This window comes from Nelumbo lutea, chromosome 6, assembly GCF_056320005.1.
Source record: "Nelumbo lutea isolate HS-2025 chromosome 6, American lotus-T2T, whole genome shotgun sequence".
In the NCBI taxonomy this organism is placed as follows: domain Eukaryota; kingdom Viridiplantae; phylum Streptophyta; class Magnoliopsida; order Proteales; family Nelumbonaceae; genus Nelumbo; species Nelumbo lutea.
The window spans coordinates 56,369,753-56,390,750 of NC_142689.1; the positions used below are offsets into that span (position 1 = coordinate 56,369,753).

Consider the following 20,998-nt stretch of genomic DNA (forward strand, 5'->3'; position numbering starts at 1 on the left):
GGAAAAGGTAGGGAAAGGAAGGGAAACATAGGGAAACCTATACAAGGTTTGTAAAGGTTTCCATACATTTCCCTTCCTTTCCCTAGTTTTTCCTTCAAACCAAACACAACCTAAAGTGATCATTCAGGTCATATGTTTGAAAAATGAAATCATACATATTGGGAAATATCCCCCCTAATGAGCTCAAGACCTGAAGAAACTGCTCGTGTGTGTTTGTGTGTCTGTGAGAGAGAGAGAGAGAGAGAGAGAGAGAGAGAGAGAGAAACCAAAGAAGCATGGCTACTAGTGGTAGTAGTCCTTTTGTATTTTTTTTGTTTTCTAAGAAACCAATTGTTGAACTTGCTGTGGGTTTTGTGCAGGTCATAAAAGTTAAATGCAGACCATACATTATATATGGTTAAAACTTGATTGCACACATACATAGCACATGCTATATAAGTAAAAAAGATTTGAAATTTGAAGAATTAATGTAGATTACATTTACTTTATATGTCCTAACATATTTTATTTGCATCTTATATAAAAATAAGCATTTTTATAACCCCAAACTATACTCTAGATAGAGGGCCGTCACTATTAAAGTTCTGTAAAATTGAATGATACAGGGTTGGCTATTGTCTGCCTTGCTCCAAAGCCCGAGCATACAAAGCTCTCTCTCAGCATCTCAAACCCACCCAAGAAAAAGCAAAACATTACATAAGCCAAAAAAAAAAAAAAAAAAGACGGATTACAGACAGAAAACCAAACACTTTTAAGACATGTAAACCGAAATTATCTTCAAATAAGGTCAGATCTCTTAGGAATTTGAGAATTTCTTTCATAGGCTAATTGGGAACTCCTATCTAGGGGTGCAACTTGGGCGCCAATCTTAGTCCGAACTGACCCAACTCGAAATTTTACATGGGCCAGGCTTGGATTTTTGGTCATTGGGTTGGTCTTGGGCCTTAAGCCCAAATTTTAGGATCGGGCCCAGGTAGACCATAAACCCGTCCCACCCGCCCGACTTGCACTCCTACTCTTGTCATCAATACCTTTAGGCAATAAATTTATTGATAAAAAATGAGGGCAAATAGGGTAATTGGTTATTAGTATTAAATGAGTTGAAAAGAGGTAATTTTAAGATATTTAATGCATTCAATTCTCTCTTATTAAATCCAACATTTAAGATATTAATTTGCATTCACCTTCATTGAATCATATATTTAAGGCTTTTTTATTTTTTTCTCATCATTAAATTCTATAGTTAAATCCATACATAATAAATTAATAATTTCAATAACATAAAAACTTATACTTTTTAATATCTACGTGGAAAAAAAAGTGTTTTCATCTAGGTGGTGGTAAGAAATTAAACCATTTTGGTCAAATGGGTCAATTCATGTTGTTACAATTAAATAATAAAATTAAAAAATATATAAAATGCAAAATATAGAAATTAAAAAAATGGAAATGTTTTTAACATCATATATTTGACCTATTAAACAATAATCAGTATGATAAACATTGTTTTAAAAACTGACTCGGAGGCTGACCCGCTTTTGCCTTCGGGTCATAGGTCACAGGTCATCGATTTGACAATCAAGGTCAAACGAGTCAAATCACTCTATATCAACATTGTGTATGTAAAAATACATATTTTATTAATAAATAGTATAATTATGTTTTACATATATTGTATAAATATGTTTTATGATATATAATATATGTATTATATTATATTTATTTATGTTTTTTAATTCAAATTTTAATTTTTTATTTATGAAAATATTAAAATTTCAATTTGGGGCCAAAAAATGGTTTTTTTTTTCGTGAAAAGAGCAAGGTAAAGCACCTAAGGCCCTTGGGACATATAGATCTTGAAAAGTTATTCAAAATAAAAAAAGTAACCCCAATCAAACATCGGAGTACAAAGTTATGGTTTCCAAAAGTTTGCACATAATTAAATGTGCAACCTATAACTTAGTTATTGGGTCGAATGGGGCAATGGTTGAACCACTCGGGTTAGATGATTTTTAACTAAATGGGGGGGGGGGGGTTTGATAGAACCCAAACCTAGGATCAAGGCCGAGTGATGATTCGAACGGTTCAACTGGCCAAGTCAACAATATGTTGAAAACATTGATGATAAATAAGAAATGATTTTTATTAATGATGGAAATGGAATGTAAAATTTAAAACCAATTGGAAGTAAAACTAATTTCCTATTATTTCTCATTAAATCTCATTTCTAAGCTATATTCTCTTATTAAATCCTATATTTAAGATACATTTTTATCATTATTAAATTTTACTAATTAAATCCATAATATTATTTTTAATAATAAAAAATAAATAATTTGAAAAATAATTTGAAAACAAAACTACTTTCTTCCCTTTTGGTGGTGGGTAAATAATTCAACCATTTGGGATCAAATGCTATAATAAACAATGTCATAATCAAATAAGAAAAAATAAAATATATACAATATATAATACAAAAGAAATAAAAAGAATTGGACACGTCACTAATATTGTATATTCATTAGATTGAAAAAAATAAATATGAAATGTAAGAAGTATTTTTATAAATGATGAAAATTGAATGCCAAAATTAAAATCAGCCTAGAAATGAAATGATGTTATAGTTAAATGATAAAATTTTAAAAAATAGAAAATACAAAGAATCACAAAAATAAATGTTATACATAAGATATAATGTTATATCTTTATAAAAAAATAAAATATTGGGTACATCTATAATATTATACATTCATTATATTGAAGAAAAATAAATATTATACATAAGCTATAATTTTATTAACAATGGAAATGTAATACAAAATTTAATGTCAACCTAGAAATCAAACTTTTCTTTTGGGTCACGGATTAGTGGTTAAAGTTAAATGGATTAATCAATGATATGATAGTTAAATAATATATATTTAAAAAGTAATAAAATAGTACGAGTAATCAAAAGAATATTTAAAAAAATTATATATTAATTATGTCAACAAAAAATTAAGTGTGATAAATAAATCTTATTTATATAATGTAAACGGAATATATAATTTAAAATTGATTCGAAAGCAAAACTATTTTCTTATCTAAATGATGGGTCAATGATCCAACTTTTCAAAGAAATTCATAATGTCATAATTGAATAATAAATATTTAAAAAACTATAGAACACAAAAAATAAAAGTACAGAGTTTTGTCAAAGACATTTTGAAGCATTTCTAATGTTATAGAATCATCATATTAAATAAAAATAATTGTTAAAATAAAAATTATTTTTATTTAAGACATAAATGGAACACAAAATAATAATAATAATAATAATAATAATAATAATAATAATAATAATAATAATAATAATAATAATAATAATAATAATAATAATAATAATTGTAATTTAAAATTTTTACATGTGCACATTTAGTGCAAGTATTTAAGTTTATTTTTAGTCATATTGTTTCTTTTATTAATTTTCAATTTATATCTTAACTATGATATATCTAGAATTCAAGTAATTAATATGAAAAAAATTGTCATACGTGCAACGCACATGCTTAATTACTAGTACCATAAAATCTATGAAAGGCAAATAGTAGACTTCCGTAAGCATTTCAAAGCAAATCACCTCCTCCCACCAGAATTACCATGGCAAAACTTAGTCTGCAATGGGTTTTGAATGTTTGTTCTTTTATTTACTTCCATGGCCTTACTTTAGGCTGCGTTTGGTTGTGTAATTTTATTTGATTAGTACAAATGCATGGGAGTGCAAATTTTGATTTAACTTTATTTTGGGTTTTACTTTATTCTGTTTTATGTTTTAATTTACATCATTTGTACTGCAATCAAACAAAATAAACTTAAATTTAAAAGAAAAATAGGTCAGAGTTTATACTCAAATCATTCGCACTGCCATAATTTTGCATCAATGCAAATTTGTTTGCATTGCAGCCAAACACAACCTGAAGAACATGATGTAATTGTGGGTGAGGGAGACAAATAATGAGTCCCGTATCATAAATTTGGTTGTTTGGGGAGCGCCATTATATGGATCATTGTGTACCTTGTAAGTTATAATCCCCCTCGGCTCCCTTGTCAATACACTTGCAACCAAGCAACAAGGGAAGTTAAAAAAACAAAATGTTTCATGCTTTATCCAATGTGAACATCAGTACTCGGTATAAACAACTAGTCAACTAATATGTCCTGTACCTCTTGGCAGCTTCTAATTATGGATCTCTGGGTCTGATCGTGCTTAATTTATGAATTAGATGAGCAAGCACTGTTTGTTGGATTATGAGGACTGGTCAAGAATCTTCTTCAGATATTGATTGTTTTGGTCTGATGTCAGAACCCAGATTTCATTCACTTGTACACCTTACCCTTTGTAAATTGCAGCCACATATCTCACAATTCGAGATGGCAATGTGTGGCTGTAATTCTCCGCGGGTAAAGTGTAGTAGAGAGTAATGGGTAAGAAATCTGGTTTGTGTCAAATCCTAGATTTTGTACTCACTTTTTTTCCCACACTCTACCCGCTGTGAATAGCAGCCACACATCTTATAATTCAAATTCAAGATCGCAATGTGTGGTTACAATTCCCGACGGGTAGAGTGTGGGTAAAGAGTAATGGGCAGGAAATCCGGTTTGTGTTAGAACTTAGATTTTCTACTTTTTTTACCTACACTCTACTCAATACCTATCATGAATTGCATCTAGACATATGGCGATATGTGGCTGCAATTCACGACCGGTAGAGAATAGTGGGCAGGAAATCTGGTTCACTGATGTCATGGTTGTTGTTGCTTGGAAATAGATCCCTTACGATGTCCTTTGATCGCATGCGGTTACTAAGAGATCTCAACTTATTGTCGACACTTGTGGATAGGGGTGGATTTGAGTCAAGCTGAGCTGAATACCTGGTTATTCGAGATGGTTTGTCAAAATAATGCCAGGTTTGAGTTGATTCGACTCGGCTCAAAAGCTCACAAGTTCGAGTTTGATTATGAGCTAAGTTTCCTATAAAAAATAAAGATTATATGTATAAAAATATATATTTTTATTTTACATACAAAAGTTAAGAATTATAAAAGTTATTTATTATCATACATATATAAAATATTATATAATATATATTATTATACATATAAAAAATAAAAAAAATATACATATAAAAATTGTTTTTGTTTCACTAGAATCGAGCTTGGCTTGATTAGCAAACAAACCTATGTATTAGGCTCAAGCTTGGCTTAAACCGAGCTGAATCAAGCTTTTCATGAGCCCAGCTCGAATAGCTCATGAAAAGCTCAATTCGTTTCCACCCCTACTTGTGGAGTGGTAACGTTTGCGGTATTGTGACCTTGAGAAGTAGTGAATTGGTAGATGTAGATAAGAAACATGGAGAGAGGTTCAATGAAACTCTAGATAAGCATACTTTTTCTCCACAAAAGCAAGGGTGGCAATAACGTGCTGAACCCACCCAACCCATCCTTTTACTTGGTGGGTTGGAAATGGGTCGATCACCCATTGGGTCAATTTAAATAGGTTGGGTTGTGGATAATCATTGGGTTAACCACTAAAGATATAAGTATTAATTCCTTAGCCTTTTTTTAATTTTCTTCATTTGAATGAAATAATTTATAATTAATACATTAGTTTTCTATTAATTATTGACTAAAATTAGTTTTGTTTGGAATCAACACACTTCACTCAAATTGACATAAATCCAAATCAACTTGAGCTCAACCTGATCACTTTGGTTTGGTTTGTTTGGGTTGATCAGACCAATCTGAACCTGACTCACCCCATGACAGGTCGATCTGGGTCAACTCGAATATGAAAATGGGTCCAATGGGATGGTTTGTCTCATATTTGCACAACCTGACCTGAATCTGGATGGGTCCAATTTACTTCTCTTGACCCGCTTTGGGCCAGTCAGTTCGGTCTCAAACCCATGCACAAACCTATATGGACCAGTCCAAGTCAATCCACCATTGATTGAACCGGTTTGATCTAGTCCAATTGGACTGATCCAGATCTAAACGGTTCAACCACCCTTGATGTGATTAGCTTGAAGACAATCCAATTAGATAGTTTAAGTTGGTCTGATCGGTTTGAACCTAAGTGGTTCGGTCAAGCCCGAAACCCGAACATAGTCAAATGGCTTCGCCACTTGTGTAAAAATAACATTTATGTAATGTGATTTGAGCCATTCACCACTTGTGTAAATAGCAATTACTATTACCACCAAGCTATGACCAACTTATTTTTTAAGAGGGAGTTAGTTTTTTGTTTTAAGTATATAAATATAAGATTTATTAGTTTGGGCGGATTGGATTGGGTTAAAACGGGTTTGGGTTGAACCCAACCCATTTAATTTTATATAACTGGGTCATTAATGGGTTGGGTTGAAGTTCAACCCAAACCAAATCCAACCCAACCTGCCCAATTGCCACTGCTACTCAAAAGCATTGTCTATCATATTCTCTTGGCCTATTGTTAGCTACATATATGGTCTTGGGTCCTAATATCAGCTGCTAGACTTCAAATAGAAAAACTCATATATTCATATCATAATGGTAGTATCTGGTGACAAACAAAAAATAATGAAGATAAAAATTATGGACTTGTTCTAATTAAAACAAATATTGGGAGAGGATCTTATATAGTTATATATCAATATCCCATGTTTTACAAGCTACTACCTCTAATTGAGGGAAATTAAATCTCTTTTCATTTGATTAAAGCACTTAGCTATTTTGTTTCTATTATGAAATCAATAGAATAAATTATTGAAGATCATTAGATGTATTTTGATCCATGGTAAGAAAAGATGGTGAGTTACCTGATTAATTTCTTGAGGGCTACAAATTGGACTCAAGATTATTTGCATGGTTCATCCACTTTATCACTACTTTCATCTATACTATTACAACTAATAAGTGTTTATGTGCTTTGCATATAGTATATTTTGATGATGATATTAGTAAATAATATGTTTCCAAATTTTTTAAAACTTGTTATACTTTTATGTCTATAAAAATTATTCTTATTTGTCATACTTATTTTTTTTTAATATAACGAATATATGATATTAGAGATGTGCTCAAATATTTTTTACAAATTATTTTTGTAATTTTTTATATTTTGTGTTTTCATACATTTTTTAATTTTTATTATTATTTAATTATGACAACAAGGGTTGGCGCATTTGACCCAAAAGGTTGAATTGTTTTTGATAGAGTCTCTAGTTGTATTTTATTTTTTATTTTTCATTTTTAACTATTTTATTTTTTATTATTTAATTAGGAGACCAATGGTTGATACATATGACCCAGAAGGTTGAGTTATTAACCCACCATTAGGAAAACAAATTCATTTTTGGGTTTATTTTAAATTTTATATTAGATTTTCAATTTCAATAAAACAACTATTATTTATCACACTTATTTTTCTTTAATATGATTAATACAAAATATTAGATAAGTGCATAAATGTTTTTTTTTACAAAATTTCTGTATTATTGCATAATGTTTTGTATTTTTTATTTTATTTTTCATTTTTATTTAATTATGATATCAAGGGTTGACACATTTGAATCAAAAGGGTGAATTATTGACCTGCCACCACGAATAATTTTTATTTTTGGATAGCTGGTTTGAAATTTATATTTTATTCGAATATCAGTAAATATAGTTTACTATTTATCATACTTATTTTTCTTTAATATGATTAATATAAAGCATTAGAGATGTGTATCATGGAATGATCCTTTTGACTCTGATGATTGAATTGCTTACTTGCGACTAGGATGGAAGAATGGTTCTGTATTTGGGTCAATTTAAAAAGTGTGTATTTTATATCATTAAAAGTATTTGAGTATCCTATATCATTAAATATATGATTCAATGAAAGAATGAAACTTAATACCCTAAATATAAGACTTAATGTGAGGGAATTGAAAAAGAAGAAATGTAGTAATTCAAATTACATTTTGTGCCCTCATAATTAGAAAATGAACAATTAAAAAATAAGGGTATTTTAGTCAAGAATATGAATGCTAATGACAGTTATACCTTAAATATAAGACTGAATGAGAGGGATTTGAACAAAGAGAACAGTGGTTCAAATTACAGTTCTGTCCTTGTTATTAAAGATGAACTAAATTAAAAAACTGAGGTATTTTAATTAAATAAAAAATCCATACTCTCATTTACACTTTTAATAATAATATGGGAAAATCTATGATGTGGAAAAGAAATGGTATTTGAAAGAGTTTTGACCAATAAAAACTGATTTGCCAGTTGTCAAAATTGATTCATGCACAAGAAAAAGAATTCTTTTTCTTAGCATTTCTCTTTAATTTGTATAATGGATCCTGCAGGTTTGACGTTTGAGGCAATAGCAGGTTAAAAATTTTGTAACATAATTTTCATATACATAAATATATAAACATCTTTAATTTGTCGATTTACTAGTTAATTTCCATTGCTGACCAGCACATTAGTTTAATCCAGTCTCACAATTAATTCTAGTCGTATTCCTCAAATACATTCAACAAAATTGAGAGGCTGAATCAAATCAAGAGGAAAGAAGAGATTTAAAGCCCGTTTGGTTTATAGGAATAGGGGTTTGGAATCGAAATTTGAATGGACCATTCTGATCCCAATTATTTAGTTGGGTGGAATTGGAATTCCATTCCCGTTCCTGGTGTAGTGACATTCTCTCACCCTCTCCCTTATAGGAATTAATGAAATCCCATGTCAACTGATTTCAATTCTCATTTTGGTTCCTATCTCTGAACCTTAAAATGCATCATGAGGAAAGAGAAGGATATAGTTCTTTTTCCTCAACTGTTGAAAAATAAAACCATGTACAAGGAATTGGCCATTTGCTGATTACAAAATTCCAATGCTGGCTTTCTTCTTGGCCAGACTCTTTGAGTTGCCTTTTCTGTTCACCTCACCTTAATTATCTTATAAGTCATTCAAACGAGATGTGGGATCGATGAAGGCATATCTTTTTGACATGGAATTGTTAGACCGCCCATTGGAACGAAGGATATGGTTCATATAAGAAATTAGAACCATGAATCGCTTCTTCTAGGCCTGTCCAACTCCAACATAAATTGCCAAATGGCTTTTCGGGATATCTACGCCAGCTGGAGTCATTTGGTTTGCTGGTAGATACCATTGGAGAATCCTCTTATACTACCCATGGCTGGTAGGGGTGAGCATTATTTGGCTAAAACCGAAAAATTGAATAAAGAATTTTGGTTTTTAGAATTAGAAATTAAGTTAATCAAATTAATTGAGTTTCATTATATATATATATATATGTTATATATTAATGAAATTCAGTTTTAATTTAACTGAAATAACAAAAAATTGAACAAAAAAATTTGGTTTTAATTATTTCAGTTTTTTGATAATTCAGTTTTGGTTCGGTTTTTATTTTTTATTTAGATTTATTCGATGTGATTTTTAACTGAATAAATCCAATGCTACTCATAACGAACTTGATCTAGAGAAATATATATTCTTTTAAAAACAGAGATTGTGAGTTGTGTGTTTTCAATGGGAAGTAGCATACTAGCATCTCAGCTTAAGTGATGTAGTCCTGTATTAAGGGGGTCAATGGAACGGTTTTGGATTGGACCCCATCCAATCCAAAATCAATTTGGATGGACCAACAAGACATATTGGATTGGATCAATCCGGTCCAAAATATTTATCAGATTGAATTGGACCTGGTCCATCCGAAACAAATTTATATCGGATTGCGTTGGATTAAGCCAATATCTGATCTATTGATATATGAATATAAGTGTCAATGGACTGAGTTTGGGTTAAAACCAATCTAAATCAAAATGAATTTAAACAGATTGGACGGTCTAGACATTGACTTGGACCAGTCCAAATTAGTTCAAAACATTCATTGGATTTAGATTGGACCTGGTCCATTTATAATGAACTCACATTGGGCTGGATCGGATTGGACCAAATCCAATGTAATTGACACCCCTTAACTTCATCATATGTGTTGAAAGAATAGTAAACAAAAGGGACAGTTGCATGGGCCATGTTGAGAGACATGCGTTGAGAAAACTTCACGTGGTTTGCCTCCATATTCCTTATCAAGATTTTTGGAACCGACACATTAGTTATATATTATTTGTTGAATAAGCCAAGCTCTTATCATGGGCACTTCAAAACATCTCTAGCTTAGAGAAGGCCCCATTGGTAGATGGCGCCCCCTGAATTTGATGGTTTGAACTTGATTTAATCCCTTCTACCAAGATTGGTGCTTAGAATTATAGGGGCCGTTTTTCTTTGCCATTTCAAGGGGTATAAATGAATCGGTTTTGGGTTGGACCCATCAAATATCAAAATCAATTTAGATGGATCGGATTGGATATTGATAGAAGATAAGAATATATAATAATGGTGTCAATGAATTAGGTTTGGATTGGAACCAATCTAAATTAAAACTAATTTGAACAAATTAGGCAATCCAAACATTGAATTGGATTGGTCCAAAATGATCAAGAGTATTCACCAGTAGATCTGTTCATGGGCCGGTTTGGGCTTTGTTCATGTATCAATAGAATACATTCAGGCCCAAGCCTGAGCCCGAGCTCGGCCAAAAATTTAAAAACAGATTTTTTTTCTTTTTTATTCAATGAAAAAATGTTTTATTTATATTAAAAGCCCTCAAAACTCAAAAATAATAAACATGTTTCATTTATATAACCCGAGTCCAGCCCAAGCCCAAGTCCAATCTGAATGCATCATATTACAGTGTGGGTCGGGCTTGGGTTGGGAAAATCGGGCTTGATCTCGAGCTTGGGCCTTAAGCCCAAAGTTTAGAATCGTGCCCGGGTTGATCATAAACCCGACCTAACCCACCCGATTTGCACCCGTAGTACCCAGCTTGCCGCTAATGGTTGTTTCTAAGAATTTAAAGCAGTAATATCAAGATAGTTCATGCTTTGGCCTATGTAGAGATGCAATGGAGCTATCCAATATTGGCCATCACAAGGACAAATGCAGCCCATCCGCCTAACATGATCAAAGTATACAAGGCCCACAGAACTCCTGCTCTGTAGTATGCATGGTCGAGTGGGTCTTTGCATGGCTAGCTTAACACAGTGTAGTTCACATGCAGAGAGCTGAAATAAGCGATCGATATCGATCCAACGGGTTTTCAGCCTACTTAAGCTCTCTGCATGCGTTGTTTGAAAACAATGGGCGCTTGGCCTCTAGCTGCCTATCTATACAATAACAAATAAATACCAAGGACTCGTTATCAACTTGTCTGGTACACAGACATACAGAAGTTGATATATAGTTTGAGAGAGCGATGATACACGATGCATGTCTCTTTCTCTCTCTCAATCGCTCATTATATATGTAGTAGTACTCTGAGTCTCTAACATATGCTCGCACTTAGCCAAAAGATTATTCTGGGGTGTAGATCAGTGTAGAAGGAGATGGAATTTCGCTTGCTGCCTAATGCCAAAGAAATCATTCGACAATGTTCTTTTCATCTGAGAAGACGCCAACCGCTACTATCTCGAGAGACGGCTGCAAAAGATGTCCCCAGAGGCCACTTCGCTGTTTACGTTGGAGAGAGGCAGAAGAGGTTCGTGGTTCCAATTTCTTACCTGAAGCATCCATTATTTCAGGGCTTGTTGAGCCTTGCTGAGGAAGAGTTTGGGTTTGATCATCGGATGGGCGGCCTCATAATTCCCTGCAGCCAAGACGATTTCATTGATCTCACTTCTCACTTAAGTGAGGAATGAGTCATGAGTCATGAGTAGAGAGGTTCATATATTAATGAAATGGTTCATTTCTCCTCATCAGAAGAGCTAGTCTGACAATATTGAACCACATCCCTCCCCCAAATTTTGTATCATTGTATGATTAGATTCTTTAATTAGGGCATCCTTTGTAAAAACAAAATGCTTCTTTCTTCGTTAATATTATTTTGATTTGGCATAAATTTAAATTTTTGGTCCCAAATTAAATCCCAATATTATTTTTTCTTCAGCTTGTTTTTCTATTTCCAACATTTACCAATTTAAGTTTTGAATCAAATGACGTTAGGTGGAGCTTTGACTCCGTCCTCGAACCAGTCCAATGGGAATTTGTAGTCCTTGTTTGGATGTTTTACCCAATAATGTTAGACTCCGATCTGACCAAATGGATAAACTGGTGATTAGAGTGGAGCCAGGATTTATTTTTTTCTTTGAGGAGTCAAAGCTAATATAATTACTTGATCGTAATTAAAATACAATCTAATATATGACTCTAAGAATGTGTTTGGTTGCAATGCAAATAAATTTGCACTGATGTAAAACTATGAAAATGCAAATGGCTCGAGTTTAAATTCTGACCTATTTTTGTTTTAAATTTTAGTTTATTTTGTTTGATTGTATTATAAATGAAGTAAATTAAGACATGAAGCAGAATAAAATAAAATCAAAAACAAAATTAAATGAGAATTTGCATTTTTTTTCATTTGCACTCTCATGCATTTGTACTAGTGTAAATAAAATTTCACTACAACGAAACACAACTTGAACACAAAAAATGTTAACAAGATGCTAACATTTTTGTTTAATTTTTCTTTTGATGTTTAATATATTTTCCTTTTTTTTAGTGGATTTCCCTAATTTTTCCTTGTTAATTACGAAGGGGGGGGGGGTGTGACAAGTAGGGGTGAATTCGAGCCGAGCCAAATAGTACAAGGCTTGAGCTCGGCTTGCCAAGATAGTACAAGGCTCGAGCTCGATTCGAGCTAGAACCTTGAGCTCGAGCTCGACTTGAGTCAAAAACTCATAAGCTTGAGCTTGGCTTGGTTCGATCTCAACTTGAGAAAAAATATTTTATAAAAGTTATATATAAAAATATTTTTATTTGATATTTAAAAAATTAAGAATTATAGTAAGAAGTTATTATTATATTTAAAAATAAAAATATTATATATATAATATTTTTATTATATATATTATTTTCTATAATCTATTATTACTATTATTATTATTATTATTATTATTATTATTATTATTATTATTATTATTATTATTATTATTATTATTACTACTACTACTACTACTACTACTATATGCATGTATGCATATATGCATGTATGTATGTATGTATGTATGTATGTATGTATGTATGTATGTATGTATGTGTATCTCTCTCTCTCTCTCTCTCTCTCTATATATATATATATATATATATATATATATATATGTAGCTATTCGAGCTCGACTTGATTATTAAACAAGCCTATAAATTGGGCTCGAGCTTGGCTTGGTTCGAGCTCAACTTGAGAAAAAATATTTTATAAAAATATAAAAGTTATATATAAAAATATTTTTATTTGATATTTAAAAAATTAAGAATTATAGTAAGAAGTTATTAATATATATATATATATAAATTATATAATATTTTTATTATATATATATATTATTTTTTATAATTTTATTATTATTATTATTATTATTACTATTACTATTATATGCATGTATGTGTGTATATATGTATGCATGTATGTATGCATGTATGTATGTATGTATGTATGTATATAGCTATTTGAGCTTGACTTGATTATTAAATGAGCTTGTAAATTGGGCTCGAGCTCAGCTCAAAGCTCGATTGAAACCAAGCCAAGCTGAGCTTTTCATGAGCCAAGCTTGAGTAGCTCGTGAAGAGCTTGGCTCGTGGTTACCTCTAGTGGCAAGGCCAGTGGGCTGGACAACTGGGTGGTAGGGGTGTAAACGAATTGAATTCAAATTGGATCAGGTAATATCCAAATTTGAATCTGATTAGAAAATCCGATATTCGAATTCGATTCGATATCCGACGGATATTGAAAATTAATATTCGAATTTGAATCCAATTAAATATTCGAATATTCTATTCGATTCGAATTTAATTAATTAATTATTTTAGATAATTAATAAATATATAAAATAAACATTTTATTGATATAAAGTATATAAATATATAAATTATTTATATAACTTAATTATTATATATATTATATAAAATAATTTATATATTATATATGAGAATTAAATAAATGGTCGAATTCGGATATTTATCGAATCGAATCAGGTCATATCCGAATTCAAATCCGATTAAATACTTGGTAAGAATAGTATATCCGAATTCGACCAATTAGATATTTGAATTATCTAAATTCGATTCTATTATGTTGAATATTGAATTTGAAATTAGATCTTTGAATACCGTTGACACCCCTACCAGGTGGGTTGGGTTATTGGGTAGGATAGATGCATTGAGCAGAGTGTATAGGTGATTATAGGCCAAATTGGGCTTTGCACTTATGATAAAGGCTATAGCCCAGGCCCAACCTGACCTTTTTGAGCCTATATCTTTTGTATATAAAATATTACATATGTTGTATTTTATATTAAATGATATATAATATATAATTCATTATATAAAGTATTATAATATATATATATATATATATATATTATCATAAAATAATATATACACATATGTATATGTTATATATAAAATACACATTTAAATATATGTAGAACGATAGGGTTGGGCTTAATGTATTAGTCATAGACCTGGCCCCAAAAAGTGTGGTATGTGGGCTTAGGCCAAGGCTGAGCCTAAACACAAAACTAGGCCCAAGCCTAGAATTTTCGAATTGGGCTTGTGTGGTTCAGGCTGAAATGATCACCCCTAGCAGGGTGCTAGGGTAGGTAGGCACTAGGTAGCAAGTCAGGGGGTAGGGGGTAGTGGTGCATATATGGGTACCTGTGCACATTGAGCAAGGCATGGTGGCATTCCATAAAATTTCTAATACTTAGGAGAGGTCACTTTCCAAAAGACCCCTCACCTAAATTACCAAATCACCCCTTGTACCAAATTCCCAAAGTGCCCCTCATGCCAAATTACCAAAATACCCTCATTTTGAATACCTAAAACTACCCTCTTTTCAATTCACCAAAACTACCTCTCATGCCAAATGACCAAAATGCCCTTCCATTCCAAACCCCCAAAATACCCTACCTCCAAATTTCAAAAATACCCTCATCCCCTAATTTCCCAAAATGCCCATGACCAAATTTTCCAAAATACCCCTTTCCTGCAAATTCCTAAAATACTCATTGACCAAATTATCAAAATACCCCTTCCTTTAAATTTCTAAAAAACCCCTTGACCAAATAACCAAAATCCCCCTCCCTCTAAATTACCAAAATACCCCTCAAACCAAACTCCCAAAATACTTTCCATTCCAAATTATCAAAATACCCTTCATTCTCCAAATTACCGAAATACCCATTTAAACCTTCTCGTTCAAACCCTTGATTACCCAATCACCCTCTTGATACCTAACTTACCAAATTCCCTTTTTAAACCCCAACTTACCAAATTGCCTTTCACCCAAAAATTTTTAAGAAGTATTCTCCATCCCAAATTCCCAAAATACCCTCCAGACCTTAAATTACCAAAATACCCTTTTTGAATCCAAATTAGCTAAACACCCCCTTTAGCTCGTATTACCCCCCCTAAAACCTAATTTACCAAATTAGCCCTCCTCTTTTTGCTAAAAGTTTAATAGCCTCCCTTTCTTCCCATTATAAGAAGAGGTTCGATAGATGAGGGGAGGGGGAGCTCTCTTGTTGTTTTCCTTTTGAAGGGCTGTCGACCTGAGAATTCAGAGAGAGGGAGGGAGAGTTAAGATGAGAAGGGGTCAAAAGAGGTCGGATGGGTGGAGTTTGAAGAGGAGGTAAGATGAAAGAAGATTTGAGAGGGAGAGTAAGCGAAGAAAAGAAGTCTAGAAAGGGATTGTCGAGCTAGAATGGTTTTGAGAGAGAGAGAGAGAGAGAGAGAGAGAGAGAGAGAGAGAGAGAGAGAGAAATTGGGGGAGAGAAAAGAATTGATGTTGGCTCGAGGAAGAAGAAAACCCTGGTCGATGGTTCTGTCTCTGCTTTCTCGTCAAATTCCAAAAAAAGATCTCGTTTGATTGAAAGGTTCAACAAGAGAAGGAATCCTTCTCTTCTCCATTTTTTCTTTGCAATATATCTGGACATCAATGGTTCTGTCACTATGATCTCTTGTTCAAAGCCGAACTGTAACACCACACCACCGTTTGAAAGAAATTATCTATGAAATATCCCTAGGTCATCTTGTAGCATCATCAACCCGTTCTAAGGCTACAAGAGGTAAAACCAATTACCTCATACTCTGCCTCTTTCGAAATGGATTTAGCAATTTAGGCACAATTCTTTCTTTTGTTTTTTCTTGTTTAATTTGCTTTGTTTAGTCTTTTATCGTGCCCCAGAGTTCAAATTCGAGAACAGTTGTGTTTTTTGGCGTCTAAGGGAGGGGGTGCGGGGGGGGGGGTAGATATGCTCTCTTAACACATTTGACCAGCTAACCGAGTCCAAGGGTAGGGATCCTGGTAGAAAGGGGTGGGGTTTCCTACCCTTTTGCTCAGGCCCTTACGTCCAAAAGGGGTTGGTCTGTAAGTGAAGGGGAGCGTTATTCATATCTTTCTACTTGCTGGAGAGCATAGATTCTCAACCTGATTTGAATCCAAAACAAAGAGGGAATTTCAGCATTCACACTGACAAGAGAGAGGAATGCTTAATCCTTCCTCTCTATTTCTCAACTTATCCAGAATGGCCTCGACCTAGCCATGGTATGGAGTCACTATTAATTTCTGAAATATTTCACAAAATCCAATTTTGAGAGGCCCATCACTCCCAATTAGATGTTTTGATGGGTGGCGACTCCTTTGATTGGCCATGAAGTGAACTGCCGGTATTTTCTCGACGTTCACAACCCTACAAATGGAATATAGCCTACGATATGTTTAAAATTGCACTTGAGTATAGGGATTCATTTTCTCAATTGGAATAAATTGATAAAAAATATAAGCTCAATTCATCTTCCAAGCAATGGCTTGGTCATATTGTTTGTGAAAGTTTGGAATATTTTTATGAGGCGACTAATGCATTTTTAGGGACTATATATCCAACATCCAACTTATTTTTTTCCTAATATTTGTAAGATTCGTGTGTAGATTGATGAGTGACTATTGAAAAAGCATAATTATATTCAAGGAATGACTATGAAAATGTTGGAAAAGTTCAAGAAATATTGGGATTAGGTTTATTTATGTTTGTCATTAGCAGTGGTTATTAACCCAAGATACAATTGGCATTTGTGAAGTATAATTTGCATAGGGTTTTTGGGTAGACGGGAGAAGATGAAGTTGCAAAAGTGCATGAATGCCTTTATAACCTTTACTCTCATTATGCAAATCATGATACCTCATCTACTCTTAATAAAGATAGTAGTCCCCTTGAATCATCCTTAACAAGTTCAGTTTTGGGCACAATCCAAGACAATTAGACGAAATATTTCAAAGGATTTAAAAAATAATGCACAAATGATGAAATGGTGACATTGGTGTTCTATTACAAAAATAAGAATTGGAGCAATACATGGAGGAGTTATTGATTCCAAAAATGCCAAATTTTAATATACTGAATTGGTGGTTAAATAATTCTTCTATGTTTAAAATTCTTTCAAGAATGACTCATGATGTCCTATCAATTCAAGCAACCATTGTAGTATTAGAGTTGACATTCAGTATAGGTGGTAGAGTGTTGGATTCTTATCGGTGCGTTCATTTCTTTCAAAAATAATGGAGGCTTCGGTTTGTGCACAAGATTGGATTGAAGCACCTCCTAAATCAAAAACTCCATGTAAGTAACTATATTCATTTTTTTTGGTAATAGTAAGTGTACACATGCTTTGCACATGGCAATTTTTGATGATGATGATAGTACTTTATATTTTCTTTATTTTTCTCATAGTTCTACATAACTTATCAGAATTAGATTTTGTTCCTTTAATTATTATTTCCTGTTATATATCTATAATTAAATTTTCTATTTGTAAATTTTGTTCCCTTTGAATGAGAGGAAAATTTACATTTACAATGGTGCATGTGAATGTAAGGTAGTTTTCTTTTTGATAGGGTGAATTTTAATAGGAGGATGAAGTGGCATCTATCCAATGGATTTTGTGGTTCAACAATGAACATTACAATATTAAATGTCTTAATTATGATGTTTTGTCAAAGTGCACATTTGTCCCCAACAAATTCAGTGGTTAAGGGGTAATTTATGTCCAATGAAAATTCCAAAAAATTACAACATTAAATGTCTTAATTATGGTGTTTTGTCAAAGTACACATTTATCCCCAAGAAATTCAGTGATTAAGGAGTAACTTATGTCCACTGAAAATTCCAGAAAATTACAATATTAAATGTCTTAAATATGGTGTTTTGTCAAAGTACACATTTGTCCCCAAGAAATTTAGTGATTCAAGGGTAATTCGTGTCCAATAAAAAAAATCCAGAAAAACATTCACACTTTTATAAGTTAGTATAGATTAAACTTATCATCTTTTTAAAATGAGTTATTAATTTTATTTTTTGTTTATCTTTGCATGTTTTAGTTTCTTTTGATGAAGTACTTGCTTCTTCTGTCTCCAATTGGTAAATCTATTGAAAGTCCATTGACTCCCTCCACAAACCCAAGTGAAAGTGTAAATGCAAATGCAAATTTTGATGGAAATGGTGGTGCTCTTGCATGTGGTGCAACCAATTAGTGAGATTGAAAATAACTTACATTCTTTTAAATATTTCTGAATTATGATTGATGTTTTTCAAGATCTGAACTAATATGTGCTTTTGTTGTTCTTTCTTTCTTTTTTTTTTTTAGGTTTAAACTTTGATCATTTTCATGAAGAATAGCTTGGAGCCTTGAACAATTGGTTAATGAGTTGTAAGCTACCTAGCTTGCCTTGGAGGCTTGAAGCCTTAAATTATCTTTTAAACTTTTTTTTAATGGTGATTATATGGCTAAATTGGTTATTTTAAACTATCTGAGACAAAATTTGATATATGCTAGTTAGCTATTTTTTTTTGTTCGATTGAAAATTTAGTGTGGCTATGCGTTTTTATTTTTTCTACTTTGATGAATATGGCTTGGACTATAATGTAGTATAGGAGGCCAATAAGTTCTATGAAAGTTAGGACCACTCCAAGACACATAAGATGCTGGAATGACATCACTGACCCAACTGAGTAAACAATAAATACTAAATTGGCTTTGACAACCTATATCTTGATTCATATTTACGAAATTAGTATCACCACAGAATTTTTGTCTTGATTCACATTTACGAAGTTAGCATCATAGTAGGATTTCCAAATTTGTCTTGAATTATGACTCTTTTTTTTGAAGAGATTTAGTAGGATTCTAATAAGGAGTATTCAATTAGATTAGAAAAACTTTTTGTTGGAGCCATAATTGTGTAATGAAGTCTATATAAAAAGAAGCTAGGCCAAATTAAGCTAGAATGGTTTTCTTGATTTTCTCTTAATTAATTATTGCAGAGTTGTTCTTCATTTTTTTTTGGTTTTTGTTATTTTCTTTGAAGTTTCTCTAAACGTGATTTGTTTCTGAAGTATGCTAATATTAAGTACTCAAGTATCTTATGTTTCTCCTATTTCCTTTGTTGCTTATGCTTTTTGAAGTATTGAGTAGTTCATGTTTTGATTAATAAGGGAAACAATGAATAGGTAATAATTTTGACATCATTTTGTTTATTATTTTTTTCAGAGTATAGTTTCAAAGGAGTATTATAATAAGGCTTTAAATTTTGTAGGCTTTTGGTTTGAACTTGAGAGAAAAGGTTTTAATTGTTGTTAGGAAAGAAGAAATGACTAACAAACCAATCACACTTAAGCTTCACATAATTGTAAGGTCGTTTCTTTTTTATGCTTTAGTGCAATACTTTAAGTTTCAATACACATAAGATTGAATCTATTTTTTTTTTTTTTGGAAATTGATGTTTTAAGATATTCGTTGAGGTGTTAGCAAATATTGGAAATGCTGTTCATTTTGGATATGCATGTTTTAAGATATTAGAAGGGCTATTTTTAACTAGCACTATGGTTACTTGTTGATGATGTGCAATTTGGCAGCTCCCTACTAGTTGATGAATTAGAAGCCGACCTGGAGAATTTCTTGCTGGAAGGTGATTCATTTGCCAAGCTGAGTAAGGCCGAGCTGGAAGGTAGATTGGATACCGAGCTAGATTAACAACGAATATTGTAGTTTTCCCAAGAAACCTGTAGGGAAACAGTATTAGAATGCTTGGTTTGCTTTACTTGGAAAGTGATGCCTTTATATAGGTGTAAGGGCCTGAAAGCCCCTTGCAATGGGTCTGAGATTCCCAGGGAGCCACTCCCGCTAAGTTAGGAGAAAATACCTCTGTTAGTTATGTGATCTGTGCGGAGGGCTAAGGTCCATTCATTCAACACTGATGCGGATGATGCGGGAAGGCGGTCTTAATGATCTAGCGCTATTACCCTGAAGAATTTGGTCTCGACAACGAGTTTAAGGAATAAGTCGGCGAGCACGTCTCGTAGGTCGCTACTTGTACCCTGGTTAGCTCAATAGGTCCTCGAAGGAGGTCACTCCTCACACTGAGGTCTTTTAGGCCGACAGGGCCGAGGTATTGTAGGTCGGCCCTAGACAAGGTGCTGCTAACTACTCTACCAAGGTGATTTGCTTATTCAGTGCTGAAATGTCATCCAGCTGTTCAGGAATACCACATGTCGTGATGTCATTCGAAGAACCAAATTACCCCTCATCACATGTAACCAAAATGTCCTTCTAATGCAATGATTAATCAGCTTTAATCCATGTTGAGCAGCCCATATCTTCAGGATCTAGTAGAATCACCAGCACTAGTAACTTAAATGTTTCTTTTTCTAGGTTACAATAACCCCTGAAGTGGACCAAGTGGTTTCCTATCACTTAAACAGAGTTATCATGAGTTGGTGAAGCTATATAAAGAGACTGATTTAGCCATGAGGCCACCTGCATATGATGGACGAAAAAGCCTTTACATTGCTGGG

At 32.6% G+C, this 20,998-nt stretch overlaps 1 protein-coding gene across 1 annotated transcript; it reads left to right on the forward strand.

The window, feature by feature from the left end:
• The first annotated feature begins 11,482 nt into the window (after positions 1 to 11,482).
• LOC148848983 (auxin-induced protein 15A-like) lies at positions 11,483 to 11,794 on the forward strand. Its single transcript, XM_088951378.1, has one exon. It carries the CDS (start codon positions 11,483 to 11,485, stop codon positions 11,792 to 11,794), a length of 312 nt encoding a protein of 103 aa, XP_088807504.1.
• Positions 11,795 to 20,998: the final 9,204 nt, after the last annotated feature.